This window comes from Pan troglodytes, chromosome 17 (assembly GCF_028858775.2).
Source record: "Pan troglodytes isolate AG18354 chromosome 17, NHGRI_mPanTro3-v2.0_pri, whole genome shotgun sequence".
NCBI classification, from domain to species: domain Eukaryota; kingdom Metazoa; phylum Chordata; class Mammalia; order Primates; family Hominidae; genus Pan; species Pan troglodytes.
This window is the reverse complement of record NC_072415.2, coordinates 18,788,744-18,807,305: the sequence shown is the minus strand read 5'-3', so window position 1 is coordinate 18,807,305 and position 18,562 is coordinate 18,788,744. Positions and strand designations below refer to the sequence as shown.

The 18,562-nt window shown below is 37.7% G+C and overlaps 1 protein-coding gene, 1 non-coding gene and 1 pseudogene across 3 annotated transcripts in view; 2 read left to right on the top strand and 1 right to left on the bottom strand.

The window, feature by feature from the left end:
* ANKRD62 (ankyrin repeat domain 62) overlaps window positions 1-18,562 on the top strand; it is a 67,507-nt gene that overhangs the window by 26,402 nt on the left and 22,543 nt on the right. Inside the window, exons 7-14 of one of the 2 annotated variants that reach the window (XM_009433625.5) lie at window positions 114-553; window positions 1,647-1,761; window positions 1,913-2,086; window positions 2,671-2,777; window positions 4,119-4,256; window positions 6,095-6,162; window positions 9,635-9,705; window positions 13,770-13,942. In XM_009433625.5, coding sequence (XP_009431900.2) covers window positions 336-553; window positions 1,647-1,761; window positions 1,913-2,086; window positions 2,671-2,777; window positions 4,119-4,256; window positions 6,095-6,162; window positions 9,635-9,705; window positions 13,770-13,942 — 1,064 coding nt within the window. In that variant the 5' untranslated portion in view covers window positions 114-335. Of the gene's footprint in view, window positions 1-15; window positions 554-1,646; window positions 1,762-1,912; window positions 2,087-2,670; window positions 2,778-4,118; window positions 4,257-6,094; window positions 6,163-9,634; window positions 9,706-13,769; window positions 13,943-18,562 lie in introns of those variants that run through there. The other variant, XM_003315804.7, reaches the window with a different exon arrangement.
* LOC112206338 (U6 spliceosomal RNA) lies at window positions 4,906-5,011 on the top strand. The gene has a single exon (XR_002940561.1). It is a non-coding gene; the product is annotated as a U6 spliceosomal RNA (small nuclear RNA).
* On the bottom strand, window positions 8,467-8,948 carry LOC100615824 (succinate dehydrogenase [ubiquinone] cytochrome b small subunit, mitochondrial-like; annotated as a pseudogene).

Below are 18,562 nucleotides of genomic sequence, written 5' to 3'. Positions count from 1 at the left end.
TAAGGGTTCTGGCCGGGGAGGCGGGGGGCGGTGGGAGGTGGGGGGAGGGCGGGTGCGCCACCACGTGGCGCCCGCGAATGGAGGGCGCGAGGCTCAGGGCTGTTTCTCCGCAGATGGCCTCGTGGGCCGGCTGAGGTGCACATGCGCGCTGGTGCCTAACGGCTCTGATGGGCTAGGTGCTCCTCCGAGCAGCTGGAGACTGGAGTGTCCCTGACGGAGGTTGCGGCTGGACCTGGTTACGTGCTGGTGCTGCGCTCCAGAGAGGCAGAAAACGAGTGGGAGCTGAGGTGTCTTAAAGCCATTCCTCAGCCTGGGAGAAGATCTTTGGCTTCAGGATGGAGGTCAGGGGGTCGTTCCTGGCGGCCTGCAGGAGACGCATGGCTACCTGGAGGAAGAATCGTGACAAGGATGGCTTCTCAAATCCCGGATACCGAGTCCGGCAGAAGGATCTGGGCATGATCCACAAAGCTGCCATCGCAGGTGATGTGAACAAGGTGATGGAGAGCATCTTGCTCAGGCTGAATGACTTGAACGACAGGGACAAGAAGAACAGGTAAGGGGAACAGGAAGCCGGGAGGAGGCCTGGGGATATGGGAGAAGCCCCTGTTCCTGGTTTCGGGGTAGGGGAGATACGGTGCGGGGTGAAGGCATGGGTGGGGCGGAAGTCAGGTGAGGGTGGGTGGGGTGGGGGACTGTGGTGGGGAGTGGCTGGGGGGCATTGGATGTGATGGGGGACTGGGGTGGGGGACTGTGGTGGGGAGTGGCTGGGGGGCATTGGATGTGATGGGGGACTGTGGTGGGGGTAGAGTTGGGTGGGGGACTGTGGTAGGAAGTGGAGTTGGGTGGGGGTTGGAAGGGGTGGAGCACTGTGGTGGGGGGTGGGATGGGTTGGGGGACTGGTGGGGAGTGGCTGGGGGGCGTTGGATGTGATGGGGGACTGTGGTGGGGGTAGAGTTGGGTGAGGGACTGTGGTGGGGAGTGGAGTGAGGGTTGGATGGGGTGGAGGACTGGTGGGGGGTGGGATGGGGTGGGGGACTGTGGTGGGGGTAGAGTTGGGTGGGGGACTGTATTAGGAGGTGGAGTTGGGTGGGGTTGGATGGGGTGGAGGACTGGTGGGGGGTGGGATGGGGTGGGGGACTGTGGTGGGGAGTGGCTGGGGGCGTTGGATGTTGGGGGGACTGTGGTGGGGGTAGAGTTGGGTGGGAGACTGGTGGGAAGTGGAGTTGGGTGGGGGTTGGATGGAGTGCAGGACTGGTGTGGGGGTGGGTGGGGTGGGGGACTGTGGTGGGGGGTAGAGTTGGGTGAGGGACTGTGGTGGGGAGTCGAGTGGAGTGAGGGTTGGATGGGGTGGGGGTTGGATGGAGTGAGGGGACTGGTTGGGGGTAGAGTTGGGTAGGATGTGGGTACGATGCAAGGGTGGGGGTGGGGGTGGGGTGAGTGTTGTCACCAAGGGCACTGGGCTTTCTACCCTGGCAGGCTCAGCAGCACCCAGGATGTGGAAACCTTGCCTTTCTTCACAAGAAAAGTAACTATTTGTTCTGAAGGCAGAGGGATAACATACTATTTGATGTTTACAATTACATGCGTCGTTGTATGTTTTGGGACTGTGCACTACAATTGCCTAAAACGACCTCTCATTCTCATAGGACTGCTCTACATTTGGCGTGTGCCCATGGCCGTCCGGGAGTGGTAGCTGACTTGGTGGCCAGAAAATGCCAGCTTAACCTCACTGACAGTGAAAACAGGACAGCTCTGATCAAGGTATACGGTAGCCAACTCTTTCAGCATGGGATGGATTTAATTTAAATTCACAGAATAAAATTAATTCACCTCATTGAAATGTGACTAGTTGGTGAATCCTGTGGAAGATTTCCTAGAATTTACAGTCTATTTCTTGGTCTAATACTGACAGGCTGTACAATGTCAAGAAGAAGTTTGTGCATCCATCCTGCTGGAACATGGCGCCAACCCAAATGTTAGAGATATGTATGGCAACACTGCTCTGCACTATGCCATTGATAATGAGAATATATCAATGGCAAGAAAACTGCTTGCATATGGTGCAGATATTGAAGCAAGAAGCCAGGTATGATCAACCAATGTTCTTTTCAAAGTATTTCAAGTATATTTGTTTTACCATTGACATATGATTTTTTTTAGTAAAACATCTGAAACTAGAAGGAAATATATTACGTGCAAATATTTGCTTTACATACAACTATTTAAAAATACATTCATAACAAATATGAAAACACGAGGTCTGTAGTCTAAATGTGTCCCATAGATTTAGGTTAGTTTACCTCCATAAGCTGTGTCAACATGTAAAATTTAGGAAACTCATACAGTGTCTAGATTTCAGGCTTCTCTTAAAGGATCACATCTGGATTCCCTTGAGCTCATATCACTGTTGAGTATGCTGTGCAGCGGTTATCCCTTTATGTGAGGCATATGTGCTCCAGTCTGCTACTGTGCCTTCCAGACACCCTAGGAGGGGTATCTGAAAGGGAAGGAGCAGCATGTGGGCAAGCACAGTGGAGTGAGAAGGAAGGGATTGCTTTTTATTTACTTTCTGCTTCATGTTTAAGTTCATAGGATGTTAACATAAGGTTTTCAGTTCAGTTGGGAAGTATGTAATTTTGTGAATTATAAATTGTTTTTGCTGTTTTGCAGGATGGACATACATCACTTTTACTCGCTGTAAATAGGAAAAAAGAGCAAATGGTGGCATTTTTGTTGAAGAAAAAACCAGATTTAACTGCAATAGATAATTTTGGAAGGTACAATAGTTCTTTTTTTGTTCATTTTTAAACCTGAGTGGTGTTCTAGAGTGGTAACAGTCACTTGTCAGAAATATTAAATTGATAAGATTAACTTATTATTATTGGGATAGAGGGAAATACCAGCACAAGTCATCAGGTAGAAAAACAATTATTTGGACTGGGCAACATAAAAAATAGTGTATTGCAGGATTTGTCTTCTCTTATTATATTGACTGATGTTTGTTGATGGATGAGGTGATACTTTGAGTCATATGATCTTAACTAAAGGGATGTCATATTGGTTTTACTTGTTTTAAAAGTGTAGACTTCAACTTTTAGTTTACTTTGTGACTCAATATTGAAATTTCTTAACTCTTTTATAGTAGTTTCAACCTCTGCTTCTTACATGCTTTTCCTTTAAAAATACTTTGTTAAAGATAAATTAGAGTTGAAAATCATTTTGTGTTTTGGATGACTCTTTGCTTTAGCTTGCTTTCTCTCAAAAATATTAATGTTAGGTTATTCCTAAGTGACTATTAATTGCTATTGCCAGATACTGTGGGTTCATTGGGTTTTTTCTTCTTTTTACTTCTAGTGTATTTTGATGTTATTTTTAATTAGTATGGGCAGAGGGAAAAAAGATAGCTTCAACTGGGTAAACTTTTAATGACTACAAGCCATGGGTGACAATGAGAAAAAAGAGATAGGCTATAGATTCACACAAGACTGGGTTTAATTCTTAGCTTTTCTGCTTACTAGATGTGTGACCTTGGGAACATTACTTATCACCAAGTGTTTTCCTTTATGAAACAAGAGGATAATAATATATCCTTCAAGGGTGGTTGTGTATAAGTAATATATGTATATATGGCATTTAATCCAGTGCCTCACATATGATTATCAGCATTCTTAACTGAAACTACTGTGGCTATTATTAGCATTATTATTATTGTTTTAAACCTGCAGATAGCTCTTACTTATTGACCCCAAGCTTATTTTGAATTACAATATATTATATCAGACTAGGGAAGAAATGGATAATTTTTCACTTAAATTTTTAGCTACTTTAGATAAGTGACCTGAGCATAGCATTCTGCCCATCAAAGGACTTTATTTTATCAACTTCTGCTATGTCATATCCCAGTGGGACAAGAGGCTTCCTTGTTGTTCCTTCTGTTTGGCTTTGGTGGCAATTTACAAAGATGAACCCTTGAGCACCCAAGATGTTTGTGTTTATTAGTACATGTAATTGGTTAATTCTACATGGACAGGCATATTAAATTGGTAAAGTTTATAAATTTAGCTTTTAACATAGCTTTGCTAAAGTTCCTAAGCATGAAATTATCTTTCTTATTTTAGAACAGCCCTGATACTTGCTGCTCGTAATGGATCAACAAGTGTAGTCTACCAGCTTCTTCAGCACAATATTGATGTCTTTTGCCAAGATATATCTGGATGGACTGCAGAAGACTACGCTGTTGCTTCTAAGTTTCAAGCGTAAGTGTTAAAAAGGCTAGTGAACACTAAATTGAGGTTTAAAGTTATTGTAACCATTGCATCTTATATATCAAGTGAGATTTCATAGTTTGGTTCAGGTAGTTTTGGAGTGGCAGTGAGTTAGTCCACTTCATCAGCCAGAAATCAAGCATAAGACTAGACAAGTTAGAAGTAGCAATGAGTGTAGGATTCTTTAACTCAAGTCTCGTAAGACTTCTATGCTTAGTTATTCTGTGAGTCCCTTGTTTGTCTTCTCTCTAGCAAATATTAGTTGGGATAGTTCTAAGCTGTTAGAGATGTTCAGATAGTGTTGCAGGAAGATATCAAAGTTTTTTCTTCTTTGTTACCAGATTTTTTACCCCAAGCCCCTTTATATCTTATGTAGCAGCTTTTCTTAGATAGAGGAAGGTCCCATGTTGTCCGCAGTGGGCTCCAACTTGTGGTTGGCCCCTCGAGTGATCTGTTTTCCATAATAATAAAAATCTCCCAGCCCACTTGCTTCTCCATCTCAAGTTTTTAAAATATCTTCAAATATTACCTCATAGGAAGCCATTAGTCAGAATTATCTGTCTCAAGTAGGTGAGTTGGACTGAACAGAGCCAAGCTTCATCCATGACTGATCAGCATCCATTTATAAAAGTAGAGCTTTGTGCTTGCTTCGTGGCACATATGCTAAAGTTGGACCAATACAGAGAAAATTAGCATGGCCCCTGCATAAGCATGTCACACTAATCTGTGAAGCAGTCCATATTTTACACAGTTACAAGAAGGCCATTTGACTAGTTTGCTGACAAGTTCCCGGAAAACAGTGTGAGTCAAAGCAAAACAGGTGCTAGCCAATAATGAAATTACGCATTTTCATTACAAAAACATTGGAGTAAGGTAATCTATGAAATGAGAATGGCGCTGAGTAAACTCGTGGTGTGTTGTGTGCAAATATATTGTTAGTATGTATCTCAGAAATGAAAAAATAACCACTTGCATCTCCTTCATGACACTTCAAAAATATGAGGGTTTTTGTCTTCCATGTCAGTTGGGGATGACCATGGAGAGGAAGCATCATTCTAACAAAGATCTGCCAGTTCAGAGTTAGAGTCTATAGAGGAAAAATAGTAGTAGTCCAAGCCAGGTCTTGACATCTGTTAGCTTTCTGCCTTTGGTGTGATTGATGACATAAGTAACAATGGATAATCATGTTATCTATTTTAATGAGACAATCTATTTATCAATTTAGTTACAAACTGTGAAATAGTTGAGATGTCCTGAATCATAAGCTACAAATAATAGAACAAGTAACAAGCAAAATTAGGACTTAACAACATTTTCAAAAGATCATAACATTTTAATATTAGAACATATGTGAAAATACACATTGGGTTTCATTTGGGATTCCAAAATAATTTCAGCAAAAAAGTTCAAGAACAAATTATTCCATTGCTTTACTATTTCTCTGAGCACATTAAAATGTGGTTTCATTAAACATTTATAATAACCTAGTGAATAAGGTAGTAAAACCTTCATTCTTTAGAAGAAGACATTGAGCCTAAGAGAAGAGACTTGTTCAAGAACAAATACCCATTGGTCCTATTATGAGTCAGATCATTTTCCATTATGTCAACTTCACATGAGTTAATTTACTGAGTTATACTGTCCTCACTTCATACTTTTTTCTTCTTTAATTAGAAGCTTAATAAGAGTTTTGTAGAGCTTACAAACTAAAAGTGTATAATTAAAGTTCTGATATTGTTTGATATACTCTTAAGAATTTAATGTATTTGGTAAAGTTTTTCATATCAGTATTAAAATAGTAATTGTATTTACTGCATTTTGATACATAGCATTCGTGGAATAATTTCTGAATATAAAGCAAACAAGAGACGTGAAAGTCTTCAAAATAGCGATTCAGGTATGACTTCTGATAGTGAATTCCTCTCGATGGTCCTGTCATAGATAAAAAAGTAAGAGGAAGGAAGTTTTGATCACAAAACAGCAGTTTAAAAAAACCGCTGTAAGTTGAATGTATATTTTTAAATTACTTTCTTAGTAATCTAGATTTCAGAATTATTTAAAAAGTTACTTGTAGGCAAGTTATAATCTCAAGCAGTATTATCTGAAAAAAACTCATTATCGTAGTTTCTGAAATTCTAGGTGATATTTTTGTGTAAATAAGAAAAAAGATTAAGTTAGTATGTGGTATGTTTTCTTTATAGTCACCTTATGATGAATTGGATTTGTTATAACATTGGATATTTTAATTTATAAAACAAATGCTTTGCATTTAGTAAATACATATTACAGCTTAGCCTTGAGTAGTGTGGGATTTAGGGGTACCAGTCCCCCATTCAGTTTGAAATCTGTATATAACTCTGGACTCCCCCCTAAAACTTAACTACTCATGGCTTATTGTTGACTAGAAACCTTATTGATTATACAGTTAATTAAGACATATTAGTTATATGTATTATATACTGTATTGTTACTACAATAAAGTAAACTAGAGAAAAAGAAACTTACAAAGAAAATCATAATGAAGAAAGAATATATTTTTATTCAGTGGAAAGTGGATCATCATAAAGCTCTTCATCCTCAGAGTCTTCAAGTTGGCTAGGCTGAGGAGGAGTAGGAGGTAGAGGGAGATTGATCTTGCCATCTCAGGTGGCAAAGGCAGAAGAAAGTCTGCAGATGAGTGGACCCTTGCAGTTCAAACCTGTGTTGTTCAGAGATTAACTCTGACATAGTGATTTGTGTCACTCAAAAAGTAACTATCTTTAAAGTAAGAATTTCAATGAGACCTTTCTGGTACCATGAACAAACATCAATAAGAACTGTACCAATACCAATAGGATGTTATTTTTTAAAGATACCTACTGTGTAGAGAAGTCAGAAAATAAATTCCTTATTGAGAAGCACAGGCCGTGTTACATATTCTCATACCAAGAATGTCTCACTAGTATTGACTTAATTCCCCCAAGTGGAAATAAAATGAGATATATTTACTTCGTTAAGGTGAGATTTGTTCTATCTGCTAGTTAATTGTCATGATAATATCAATTTTGTTAGAAGAAGACACTCTGTTACCATTAGCTAAAATATTATTATAATAATATTCGAATAGCCCAACTCTAGGCTCAGCACATTATAGTAAAAGTACAGCAACCATTACCAGAACAGACCAGGGGCTGCCTCTTTGAAGTAGGACACATGCTGTGCCACACAGCCCCACAACTTAAAAATACATGTAGGATAATGGTATAATTAAGTATGATGTGTTGCATTAAAGATATGCCACAGCACTCTCCCATAAGCTTTGACATTTATCCTCTCAGGATCATGATTTGCTATTCTTAACTGAAAAACACTTTTTTTTTTTGCAAGCCATTAGGTTCATTTTGGAATGTGTGTACTTTTTTTTAATTATACAACATTTTATTTAAAAACAATTCATAGAATACATTTTCACATTAGAGATTCCAATAGTGGGAAAATAGCAATGTATTACTTATAGTTTCATATTCGTGGACAGATTGTTTCAGAACAAGTAAAACACATTTGAGACTTGAGTCTCAGTTTAGAATTTGTAATATTTTGATATGTCTACAAGGGGAACCTTGCCCTTAAATGGAACTTCTCTATATTCAGAAGCACTCCAAGCTTTTCTTCCTAAGATTTAGAAATTCATAATGTGAGATATCAGCATTTCCTAATTTTAAAATTTCCCCAGTATATGTAACCATCAGTAGGTGGTATCTACTGAATAGAGAGGGAAGTTTTCAAAAACTGAACACTCTCTAATTTTCTGCGATGTTTTTATTCATGAATTAACAGTATTTCCCTTTGTCCGTCATTCCCAGGGCAAAAACAGAAATTTGATCATATATTAATAGTAATAAAGCTGGATTCTCTTTAAGAGATTGATAAAAGGCAAAAGCTCGTATCATGTTTAGTTATACTGTGACTCTTATGAGAAGCTGGGAGGCAACCCCATTAACTCACCGCAATACAAAACTCAGTCTCACAATTTCTTAGTCATAATTCCTCTCAAACCTTTTCCTCAAATATTAAATTTGGAAAACAATCTTGTAATTAAGAGAAGAAGGCTGTCCACCAATGGACTTACCCTGTTATTTCTTCCTTATTGTGAGTTGAATGGCATGACAAAGCAGAGGCAAAGAGGCATACATCAGTTCTTCAAAGTATTAAGTCAGAAAGGTCAGAGCTTCCACAGCGTGGCAACAGCTTTGCAGATGCCCACATCATGGTAGTTGAAATAGCAAAGCCCAGCAAAGGTTAAAGCTGAAAGTGCCAGAAGCTCTGCCTTGGGAGCTTTCTGCAAGGCATCCCCATGAACATAGTCAGTAACAACTTGTCCAAGGCCCCAGTAACTATGAAGAGTGAGGGTTGCAGCAAGGAGTAGAGTCTGTCACAGAGCCAAGGGTTCAAATAAGCAGCTGGAAGCAGGCCCAGGAGCAAAACACTGACGACCCTCTCACTAGTCCAGTGGAGAGACGCAACCTGGGAACCAGAATGGTGGCTTGGTGACAAGCCAATGTACTGCACTCCACACCATTCTGGGGTAGGTCGGTTCTGAAGTAATGCTGAGATAGGAGCAGGTGTGACCACTGGGGTTCGCAGCAACAGAGCTCGGCCTCCTTGGGCACCGCAAAGGGTACTCAGTCTCCAGAGAACCGCCATCTCATTCCTGAAAACTCAAGGTCGTCCACCAACCTCCACTTTGTATTTTAGTTATAGTCGGTTAAAACATAAACTCACTTTTGAAACCTTAACTGCATGTTTTATGAAACCTGTATTATATAAAACTGTTTGTCTGGGGAAAGAGCCAGAATCAGAGAAGAGTTTACACAGCTGTTGAAAAATGAAATTTGTCAGAATAGTAGAGGAAGACATTTCAGATATAATGAACGGGGTGTATATGGATGAAGGTATAAGCAGTAACAGTCATATTGGAAGTTACTCATAATGAGAAGCAGGTTTAGTGTGTTATTATAAAGGTAATATTAGGAAGTAAAGAACAATATGTAGTGTTAGTTTATCTGTTAATACTGGATTTTCAAATTTTGTTTTTCTGATGGTTTTGTTCATTTATATTGTTGGGTGGATTCATTTGTGAGCGAATCTTTGAGATGTTGGTCTATGGCTTGAATGTGGTGACATCTGGTGTCTTGCCAAGTAGTTTGTTGAAGTTTTGGAGAACTAGAAGTAATTCTTAAGAAGTAGATATATCGCTAAAGATTAAGCTTCATTAAAATTCTCAATTTATAGAAGAAAAATATGTTATTTTCTATTTTTATAAAGACTAAAGTTTTTATCTAATTGTTCTAAGTAGTTCATTTTAACTAAATATATGGATTTGTGAGCAGAACAAGACTTAGAAATGACATCAGAGGGAGAGCAAGAAAGGCTTGAAGGATGTGAAAGTAGCCAGCCACAGGTATGTAAAAATTTAATTTCAAATTTCTGGTTTTCTTTGGTAATGTAGCATAATCCAAATGAAATTACTTTTGGACTAGCCTTTTAGAATCAATTGAATGTAATTTAATAGTTAATTTTAATAACATTTTAACTGTTTATAAAATTTAAAGTGTTCTAAGAATCTACAGTGATTTTACAGCTAATATTAACCTTGGAACTGAGGCAAAAAGTTCCTGAGTATTGTTTGCTGTTCCATTTTTATGACCTAATATAATAAAGAAGGTAATATCAAATATTGAATTATAATTTTAAGCAATAAAAATTATGAATAATTTAACAATGATGGCTGCTGATTTGGATTCCTGTTAAAGAAGTAATCATTGCCAATGGTCCAAAATTTGCAGTTTTATATTACTGGTGACTAATACCAAGATTAAAAATGTATTCTCCATTGTGATCTCTTACTAATTTCAATATCTATGTTCAGGGCAGAATGGGGTCATAAAATCAACCCAACTCTACCTATCAAGAGAATCAGACCTTGCAAAATGGCACTTTTGGTGTTTGGGTTCAAGCAAAAATGTTCCCAATTTATTTCAACATAGGAAATCTGCAAATATTGTTAAATTTTTAAAATCAACTGTCATTTGTGGACCTGAAAATTTATTAGAACTTGACTTAAGCCTATAGTTTATATAGCTATATAACACTATCATATTACAGTATATAATTTGAATTAAAATGTAAGAATTTGCTTTTCTTTTGATTGGTGTTGATTTTGACTCCTAATAATTTTAAGTTTGCCTACTCACCGGTTAGTAATCTTTGGAAAAAAACACTCAAATGTGCACTATTGGGTATCAGTATTTCCAGTACAGTGAGATAAAATCTTGTTAAGTGAAGATGCCTTTGTACTACTAAAAATGATCTCTTATTTTCATTTTTGGTAAATCTATCACACAATGAATTAATGTTACTCCAGACACTGTCAAAGTAAAGTTTGATTGTTTGTGTTTTTCTTATATTTTAGGCTTATGCAAACTATTTTTCACTTTTTGGTTACAAGACAGTAATTTGGGATTAGGTAAACATAGATTAAGAAATTTAACAGTTAAATTTTCATTTTTTCATACTTCATTATTTAAAGACAAAGTTATCCTTAAAACATATACCCTGACAGAAAAGACATCTGACAAACAAAACTCATAATCTTCCACTTTCACATCTGCAAAAAATGTCTCAACAAACAGAAGTGAACAAGTATTGTAATAGCATATATCTGTATATACAAGACTCCCTTATGTGCAAAAGTATGAGGAAAACGTGGATCAAACAAGACAAATGAGGTGGAAAAAAACTTTAAAACTCATCAAAATTGAGTTAAAGCAGAATTTGGGTGAAATTTGTGAAGAATACAAAACTGCTGCCTCGTTTTTAGGAAGAGCCACTCCATGATAACTCTACAGGAATAGCAAACTTAAAGAAAATACCCTCAAATTTGACAAATAATGCACCTGATTGTCAGGAAAAGATGTATCTAGAGTGTTCATCTAATATGTATTCCTAATATTTCCTGTTGAAAAATAGTGCAGCCTCATAAATGTCTTTTGATCTCATTTATACTCTTGGCCTCCAGAATTTGCTTGCCAGTCATCTTCTGATTTTTATTTAAATGAAAATAAAGTATACTGTGAAAATAGTAACAGACCAGACACAGAACATGCTTTTAACATAGACTGGGAGAATTTTATAATGACACAAAAAGTACAAAAGCAAGGAACCCAGAAGTAGTTACAATTGAAATAAAAGAAGACCAAGAGTGTTATAGGTACATGATGAAAAAATCACCAACATAACATTAATTGCAAATTGGACATCAGAAATGTGCCTCAGTTTAGTGATCCAACAAGCCTTTTAGATTTGTGGCTTACCTGCTCCAGAGAAATTAAGTATGTGAGGAAAAAAAAAGCATAGTGTTTCTGTTGTTACAGACACTTAATAAGAATACAAAACCAATTCAAAACTTGTTCCACAAACCATTATATCATAATTACAGTACAAATAACTATAAAAGAATAGAACTTGGATTAGAAAATGTGCATTCTTCTCCACCACACAGTGACAGAGCATTAAAAGTACATCTAGAAGAATAGTTACAGCACAATATACAAAGACTTAAGAATGAGGCACGCATATTACAACTAGAGTTCCAGCCCTTGTGGCTGCTTTCATGGTCTGATGTTGAGTGCCTGCAGCTTTTCCAGGTGCACAGTATGAGCTGTCAGTGGATCTACCTTTTTGGGGTCTGGAAGATGGTCACTCTCTTCTCACAGCTCTTCTTAGAAAGAAAAAAGAAAAGTTCAGAAAGATTTACAGGGCCACTTGCTGCTACTCGTTTTTTTTCTCTTGACCAATTATTTGGTGCATTCTAATTTTTTTTTACTTATGAAAAGCTCTTACGTAAAATCGGGTTATCTATATACATAATTGTGCATAGAAATAGGCTGTTTCTCAATTTAAATGATAGGAGATCAGGAAAACATTCTATAATCTTCATTACTTGATCAACCCAAGTCTGTCTGTCCATTTTACAAGTGGCATAGGGACTGGGAAAAAAATCTATTCATATATCATGGATATAGACACTTGTAAACTAGGGTTAGCCTATAGGAAATTGCTTAAAAATTTAATAAGCTCTAGGGTTTAATTTTTCCCTATTGACTTAAAGATGAATTGCACTTACTTAAAGTGGGAAATCAATGGGAAGGAAGCAATGACTGAGAAGTGCTATAAAAATGTGTCTGTCCTTGAGAGTTGGAACAAATATTCATGGGCAAAGGAATCTGTATGTTGTGCTTTCAGGTGTGCAAGTTGATCCATTTAACTCAATATGTTAAGGCTTACAATTTCATCATGACAACCTTAAGTATGTTTGAAAACAAATGTATATAGATATCTCCATCTATTTTTTAATCACAACTTCCGCATGTTTCTGTCAAAGCAGATCTTAATGTGATTTTGTTTAATAGAGCGTAAGTTTTAGCATGTATAACTTTATTATGTCAGTACCATGGATTCTCAGCCCAAAATTTAGTATTTGACTCCAAAGTAGAAACGTGATTTCGGTACATCGAGTTTTAAAGATAGACAAAAATCTGGTGATGTTCATCTTAAAAAGTAAAAGTAGATGAGGCCTCTCAGCCCCTTCTGAGGCATTATGTTACTTTCCCAGAGTTACACTTTTAATTCTTCTGATTAATTTGATGAATTTATCGGTAATTTATCTGATTCAGCCTTATGAAACAGTATTATCAGGTTTTGTGCAATAAAATGCTGGAAAATGCCAGGGGATTTAGATGAATCATTTAATCTTTTTTGATAATGGGGCCAAAGTAGATAATTACTTACACTGTATATCCTCCAGCTATAAAATGTCATGGTTACTGAATGTGAAATTGGGGAAGCATCTCATTTTCCAGAACTCTAAAGTAACATCTCAGCAGTTTCACTCTGCTTCTTTTGTGGTTTCAAATTTTGGTTCTTGTATTTCAGCAAGCACCTTCACATTTTCGGTATCCTAGGATCCAAAGGGAGAAAGTAAAATAAAAGACAGTGGGAAAAGAAAGCTTACCGTAGAAAGGGGAAAGCTTCCTTTCTGTTCTTGAAGCCCCACAATATCACATCCTCTAAATCTGGCCGTTTAGTGTAAACTCCAGGAGGTAAAGATAGAAGAGGACAGATTTGATGGCTTCGTCTTTTTATTTCTCTATTTCTGCTCATCACAAGGGCACCAGGGGTGAAAATGTATATTAGACAGCAATGGGAATAAAAGCACAAATTTGGAATGGGCCCATTTTGAAAGTTTTGAAAAATTTATTCACTCAAACAGAAATAAATCAGACTTTATATGAATTTCAATAAAAATTATAATTATATATAATGAAAAAGTAAGCACAAGGTATTTTATCATGTCATGACTAATATGACAGACTGAGTCAAGTGATTAAATGAATGAACACAAAAAAGTTCTTTCTATTGGATAAAATAATGACAATTATTCTCAGTATGAAACTTTCATTGAAGGTTGAAGAAAAAATGAAGAAATGCAGAAATAAGAAAATGGAAGTGTCAAGAAACGTACATGCTGATGACAGTGACAATTATAATGATGATGTTGATGAATTAATTCACAAAATAAAGAACAGAAAACCTGATAATCATCAATCTCCCGGGAAGGAGAATGGCGAGTTTGATAGGTAATCCTGTAGCGATAGTTAACAGCGGATCACTGTTAATTGTACTATAAAATGAATTCTAATTTGGGTTAATATGTACAATTAACAAATTTTATACTTTTATGAGGAATATTCTGCCTTGCCTGGTAATCATAAAATGCAAATTAACAAGCAATGAGATATGGTCTTTCCAATCATATTGATGTTTTATTTAAAAAGTAACTAGACAAATGTGAAGAAAGACATCCTCTTATACACTGTTGCTAAATGAAATTGGTAAATCTTTATTGAAGGGTAGTTCAGTAGCATGCATCACAATTTTAAATATGTCATTTCGTTAACCTGACAGCTTTACTTCTGGGACTAGATTCTACAGGAAAATATGAGTTTACACATACACACAAGCAGTTGAGGTCATTAATTGTATATTTATTATACATATGATATAGAAGATATCTTGTATATCATATATATAACATGCAATAGGCCAACATATATATGCATGTGTAGTTATTTCTTTATATGAAATTGTTGCATGCATACATATATATGGTAAGAACTTTCATTATAGCATTGTCATATCAAAATGTTTGAGATTGTGTAAAAGTCTGTTAATTAAAGGAAATAAGTAGTCACACCCATAAAATAATGTACTATGCAACCCTCTTATAAAAATGAAGTTGCATTTATAGTGTAGTGATTATTTCACCAGTAAAGTATCTTTAAAGCATTGGGTTTGATAACACATCTTGCATTAGTCTATTTTCATACTGCTGTAAAGACACTACCTGACACTGGGTAATTTATAAACAAAAGAAGTTTAATTGACTCACAGTTCCTCCTGGCTGGGGAAGCCTTAGGAAATTTACAATCATGACAGAAGGCAAAGGAGAAGCAAGCACCTTCTTCACAAGGCGGTAGGAGAGAGTGAGAGCAAGGAAGTGCCACACTTTAAAAACATTAGCTCTTGTGAGAACTCACTCACTATCACAAGAACAGCATGGGGGAAACAGCCTCCATGATCAAGTCACTTCCCACCAGGTCTTTCTTCTGACAGGTAGGGATTATGATTTGAGATGAGATTTTGGTGGGGACACAGCACCAAACCATATTATTCCACCCCGGCCCCTTTCAAATCTCTTGTCCTTTTCACATTTCAAAACCAATACTGCCTTCCCAACAGTGCCCCCAACGTCTTAACTCAGTCAAGCTTTAACCCAAAAGTCCAAGTTCAATGTCTCATCCGAGACAAGGATGTGAGCCTGTGAAATCAAAAATTAGTTAGTTCTAAGATACAGTGGGGGTACATGCATTGGGTGAATGTTCCCATTCCAAATGGGAGAAATTAGCCAAAAGAAAGGTGCCATGGGCCCCATGCAAGTCTGAAACTCTACTTGGCAGTCATTAAATCTTAAAGCTCCTAAATGATCTCCTTTGACTCCATTTCTCACATCCAGGGCACACTGATGCAAAATGTGGGCTCCCATGGCCTTGGGCAGCTCTGCCCCTGTGACTCTGCAGGATTCAGCCCTTGTGGCTGCTTTCACAGTCTGATGTTGAGTGCCTGCAGCTTTTCCAGGTGCACAGTATGAGCTGTCAGTGGATCTACCTTTTTGGGGTCTGGAAGATGGTCACCATCTTCTCACAGCTCTTTGAAGCAGTGCCCCATTGGCAACTCTTTTTGGGGGCTCCAACTCCACATTTCCCTTCTGCACTGCCCTAGCAGAGGTTCTTCATGAGGGCTCTGCCCCTGCAGCAGACTTTTGCTTGGACATCTAGGCATTTCCATACATCCTCTGAAATCTAGGCAAAGGTTCCCAAACCTCACCTCTTGTGTTCTGTGCACCTGTAGGCCCAACACCACATGGATGCTTCCAAGGCATGGGGTTTTCACTCTCTAAAGCAACAGCCTGAGCTGTGCCTTGGCCCTTTTTATCATGGCTGGAGCTGGACCAGCTGGGATGCAGGGTGCCATGTCCCGGGTCTGCACAGAGCAGTGGGGCCCTGTTCCCAACTCAAGAAACCATTTTTTCCTCTAAGGCCTCTGCGCCTGTGACGGGAGGGACTTCTGGGAAGATTTTTGACATGCCCTGGAGACATTTTCCCCACTGTCTTGGCTATTAACACTTAGCTCCTTGTTACTTATGAAAGTTTCTGCAGGAGGCTTGAATTTCTCCCCCAGAAAACAGGTTTTTCTTTTCCACCCCATAGTCAGGCGTCAAAGTTTCCAAACATTTATGGTTGCTTCCCCTTTAAACATAAGTTCCAATTGCAGACCATCTTTGTGACTACATGAATGCTTTTCAGAATAAGCTAGTTTACATCTTGAATGCTTTTCTGCTTAGAAATCTCTTTTGCCAGATACTTAAATCATCTCTCTCAAGTTTAAAGTTCTACAGATCTCTAGGGCAGGGGCAAAATGCCACCAGTCTCTTTGCTAGAGTATAGCATGAGTGACCTTTACTTTAGTTTCTCAATAACTTCCTCATCTTCATCTGAGACCATGTCAGCCTGGACCTCATTGTCCGTATCACTATCAGCATTTTGGTCAAAACCATTCAGCAAGTCGCTAGGAAATTCCCAAATTTTCCATCTTCCTGTCATCTTCTGAGCCCTCGAAACTGTTGTAACCTCTGTGCGTTACCCAGTTCCAGTTTCTTCCACGTTTTCAGGTTATCTTTATAGCAGTACCCCACTCTGCAAGTACCAACTCTCTTAAGCAAATTTTGTCGGAATACAATACTGTATGATCTTAATACTTGTAGTGTTTACTGAGTTAGAAAAGGAAGCTACATGCTATGTTGGCACTTTGTTACCAACATAATCGTTAGTTATAAAATTGTTGTTTTTCTCAATGCAAAAGTGCTCACATATTGGACCTTTATAATAATCTGAATATTGCCAAGGGATTGTACATGGGGATCCATATTTTATATAAATATTTACAATATTGCTAAACGTTATCGAAGTATATCAAAGGACCTTTGATCTACCAAGCCAGGAGTTGGCCAACTTTTTATGTAAAGAACCAGATAGTAACAATTTTAGGCTTTATGGACCAGAGGGTCTGTGTTGTTGTAGTCCAACATCTTTCATAGACAATAAATGAATAGGTGTCACTCTGTCACTCGATAAATGAATTACTGTCATTCAATAAATGAATAGGTTTCGTTGTCATTCAATAAAAGAATAGGTTTCACTGTTACCAAAAAAAAAAAAAAAACAGACAGACAGGTAGTAGGCTGAATTTGGCACACACTATTAATTTGCTGACCTGTGTGCTTAAAACCAAGGTGCTGCCAATGCAGTGTATTTCCTGTTTAGAGGCACTCTCAATGTATGTCTTTAGTCTTCCTTTGAAAAGTATGCACCACACCATATTTTTCATTAGTGACTTCATATTGTATAATTTACAAAAATTAAGTTTACGAAATAAGATATTTTTGCATTGTCACTTTTTATTCTTGTTACAGAATTGAGTATTTTAGTATGACTAATTGTTTTGTGTATTTGATGAGTATAAAATGTCTCAGAGTTGGGTGAGTTTTCTCAAGTAAGAAATACTGTCCTTGAAATCATTAGTCTTTCTGTGGTCTTTATAAGCATGAGCAAAATGATAATCACTTTTATATAATCTAGAAATGCTCTATAATTTTATGGCTTTATTCATTTATACCATGGTCTGGCTTATAAAAATGCCATATGTGTATAATTTTTTAAATGCTTAAGGTGTTAAAACATACTAGGTAATTAATCATTATAAAAGTATTGGGAAATACAGCTGAACAAGAAGAAAATTAGGTCATCCACGATAATGCCACTTAGGTATGATGTCCTTGAAATTGAACTGTCTGTACTCATGGACTCAACCTTCCCTTCCATTCACTCTTGAACTCACTGCTGTAATTTTCACTCTCACCGCTCCTCCAAAGTTGTTATTCTCAAGCTTGCCATTTTTTCACTGTAATACATCTAGACATAATTTCTTAGATCTCATTTTATTTAACCTATCAGCAATATTTGACCCCATGGAGAACTTTCTCCACCATATCACTTTGTTCACTTGGCTTTCAGAATGTCAGTCACTCACCTAGATTTTCCTCCTGCCTTTCTAGTTGTTTTAGTTGTGACATTAGGTTGTGAACTTAAGATCTTTCTTTTTGATGTGAGCATTTAGCTTCATCCCTGTGATGCAAGGTTGTTTGAACATGTGCAAATCAATAGGCCAGACACAGTGGCTCACGCCTGTAATCCCAGCACTTTGGGAGGCTGAGGTGGGCGGATCATGAGGTCAGGAGATTGAGACCATCCTGACTAACATGATGAAACCCTGTCTCTACTAAAAATACAAAAAATTAGCCAGACGTGGTGGCACACACCTGTAGTCTCAGCTACTCAGGAGGCTGAGGCAAGAGAATTGCCTGAACCCGGGAGGCAGAGGTTGCAGTGAGCCAAGATTGCACCACTGCACTCCAGCCTTGGTGATAGAGCGAGACTGCCTCTCAAAAAAAAAAAAAGATCAATAAATGTAATTAATCAAATAAACAGAATTATTCTGTTTATTATTGAGATAATCAGATCTCAATAGATTCAGAAATGTCTTTTGATGAAATTCAACATTTATGTTAAAAACTCTCAACT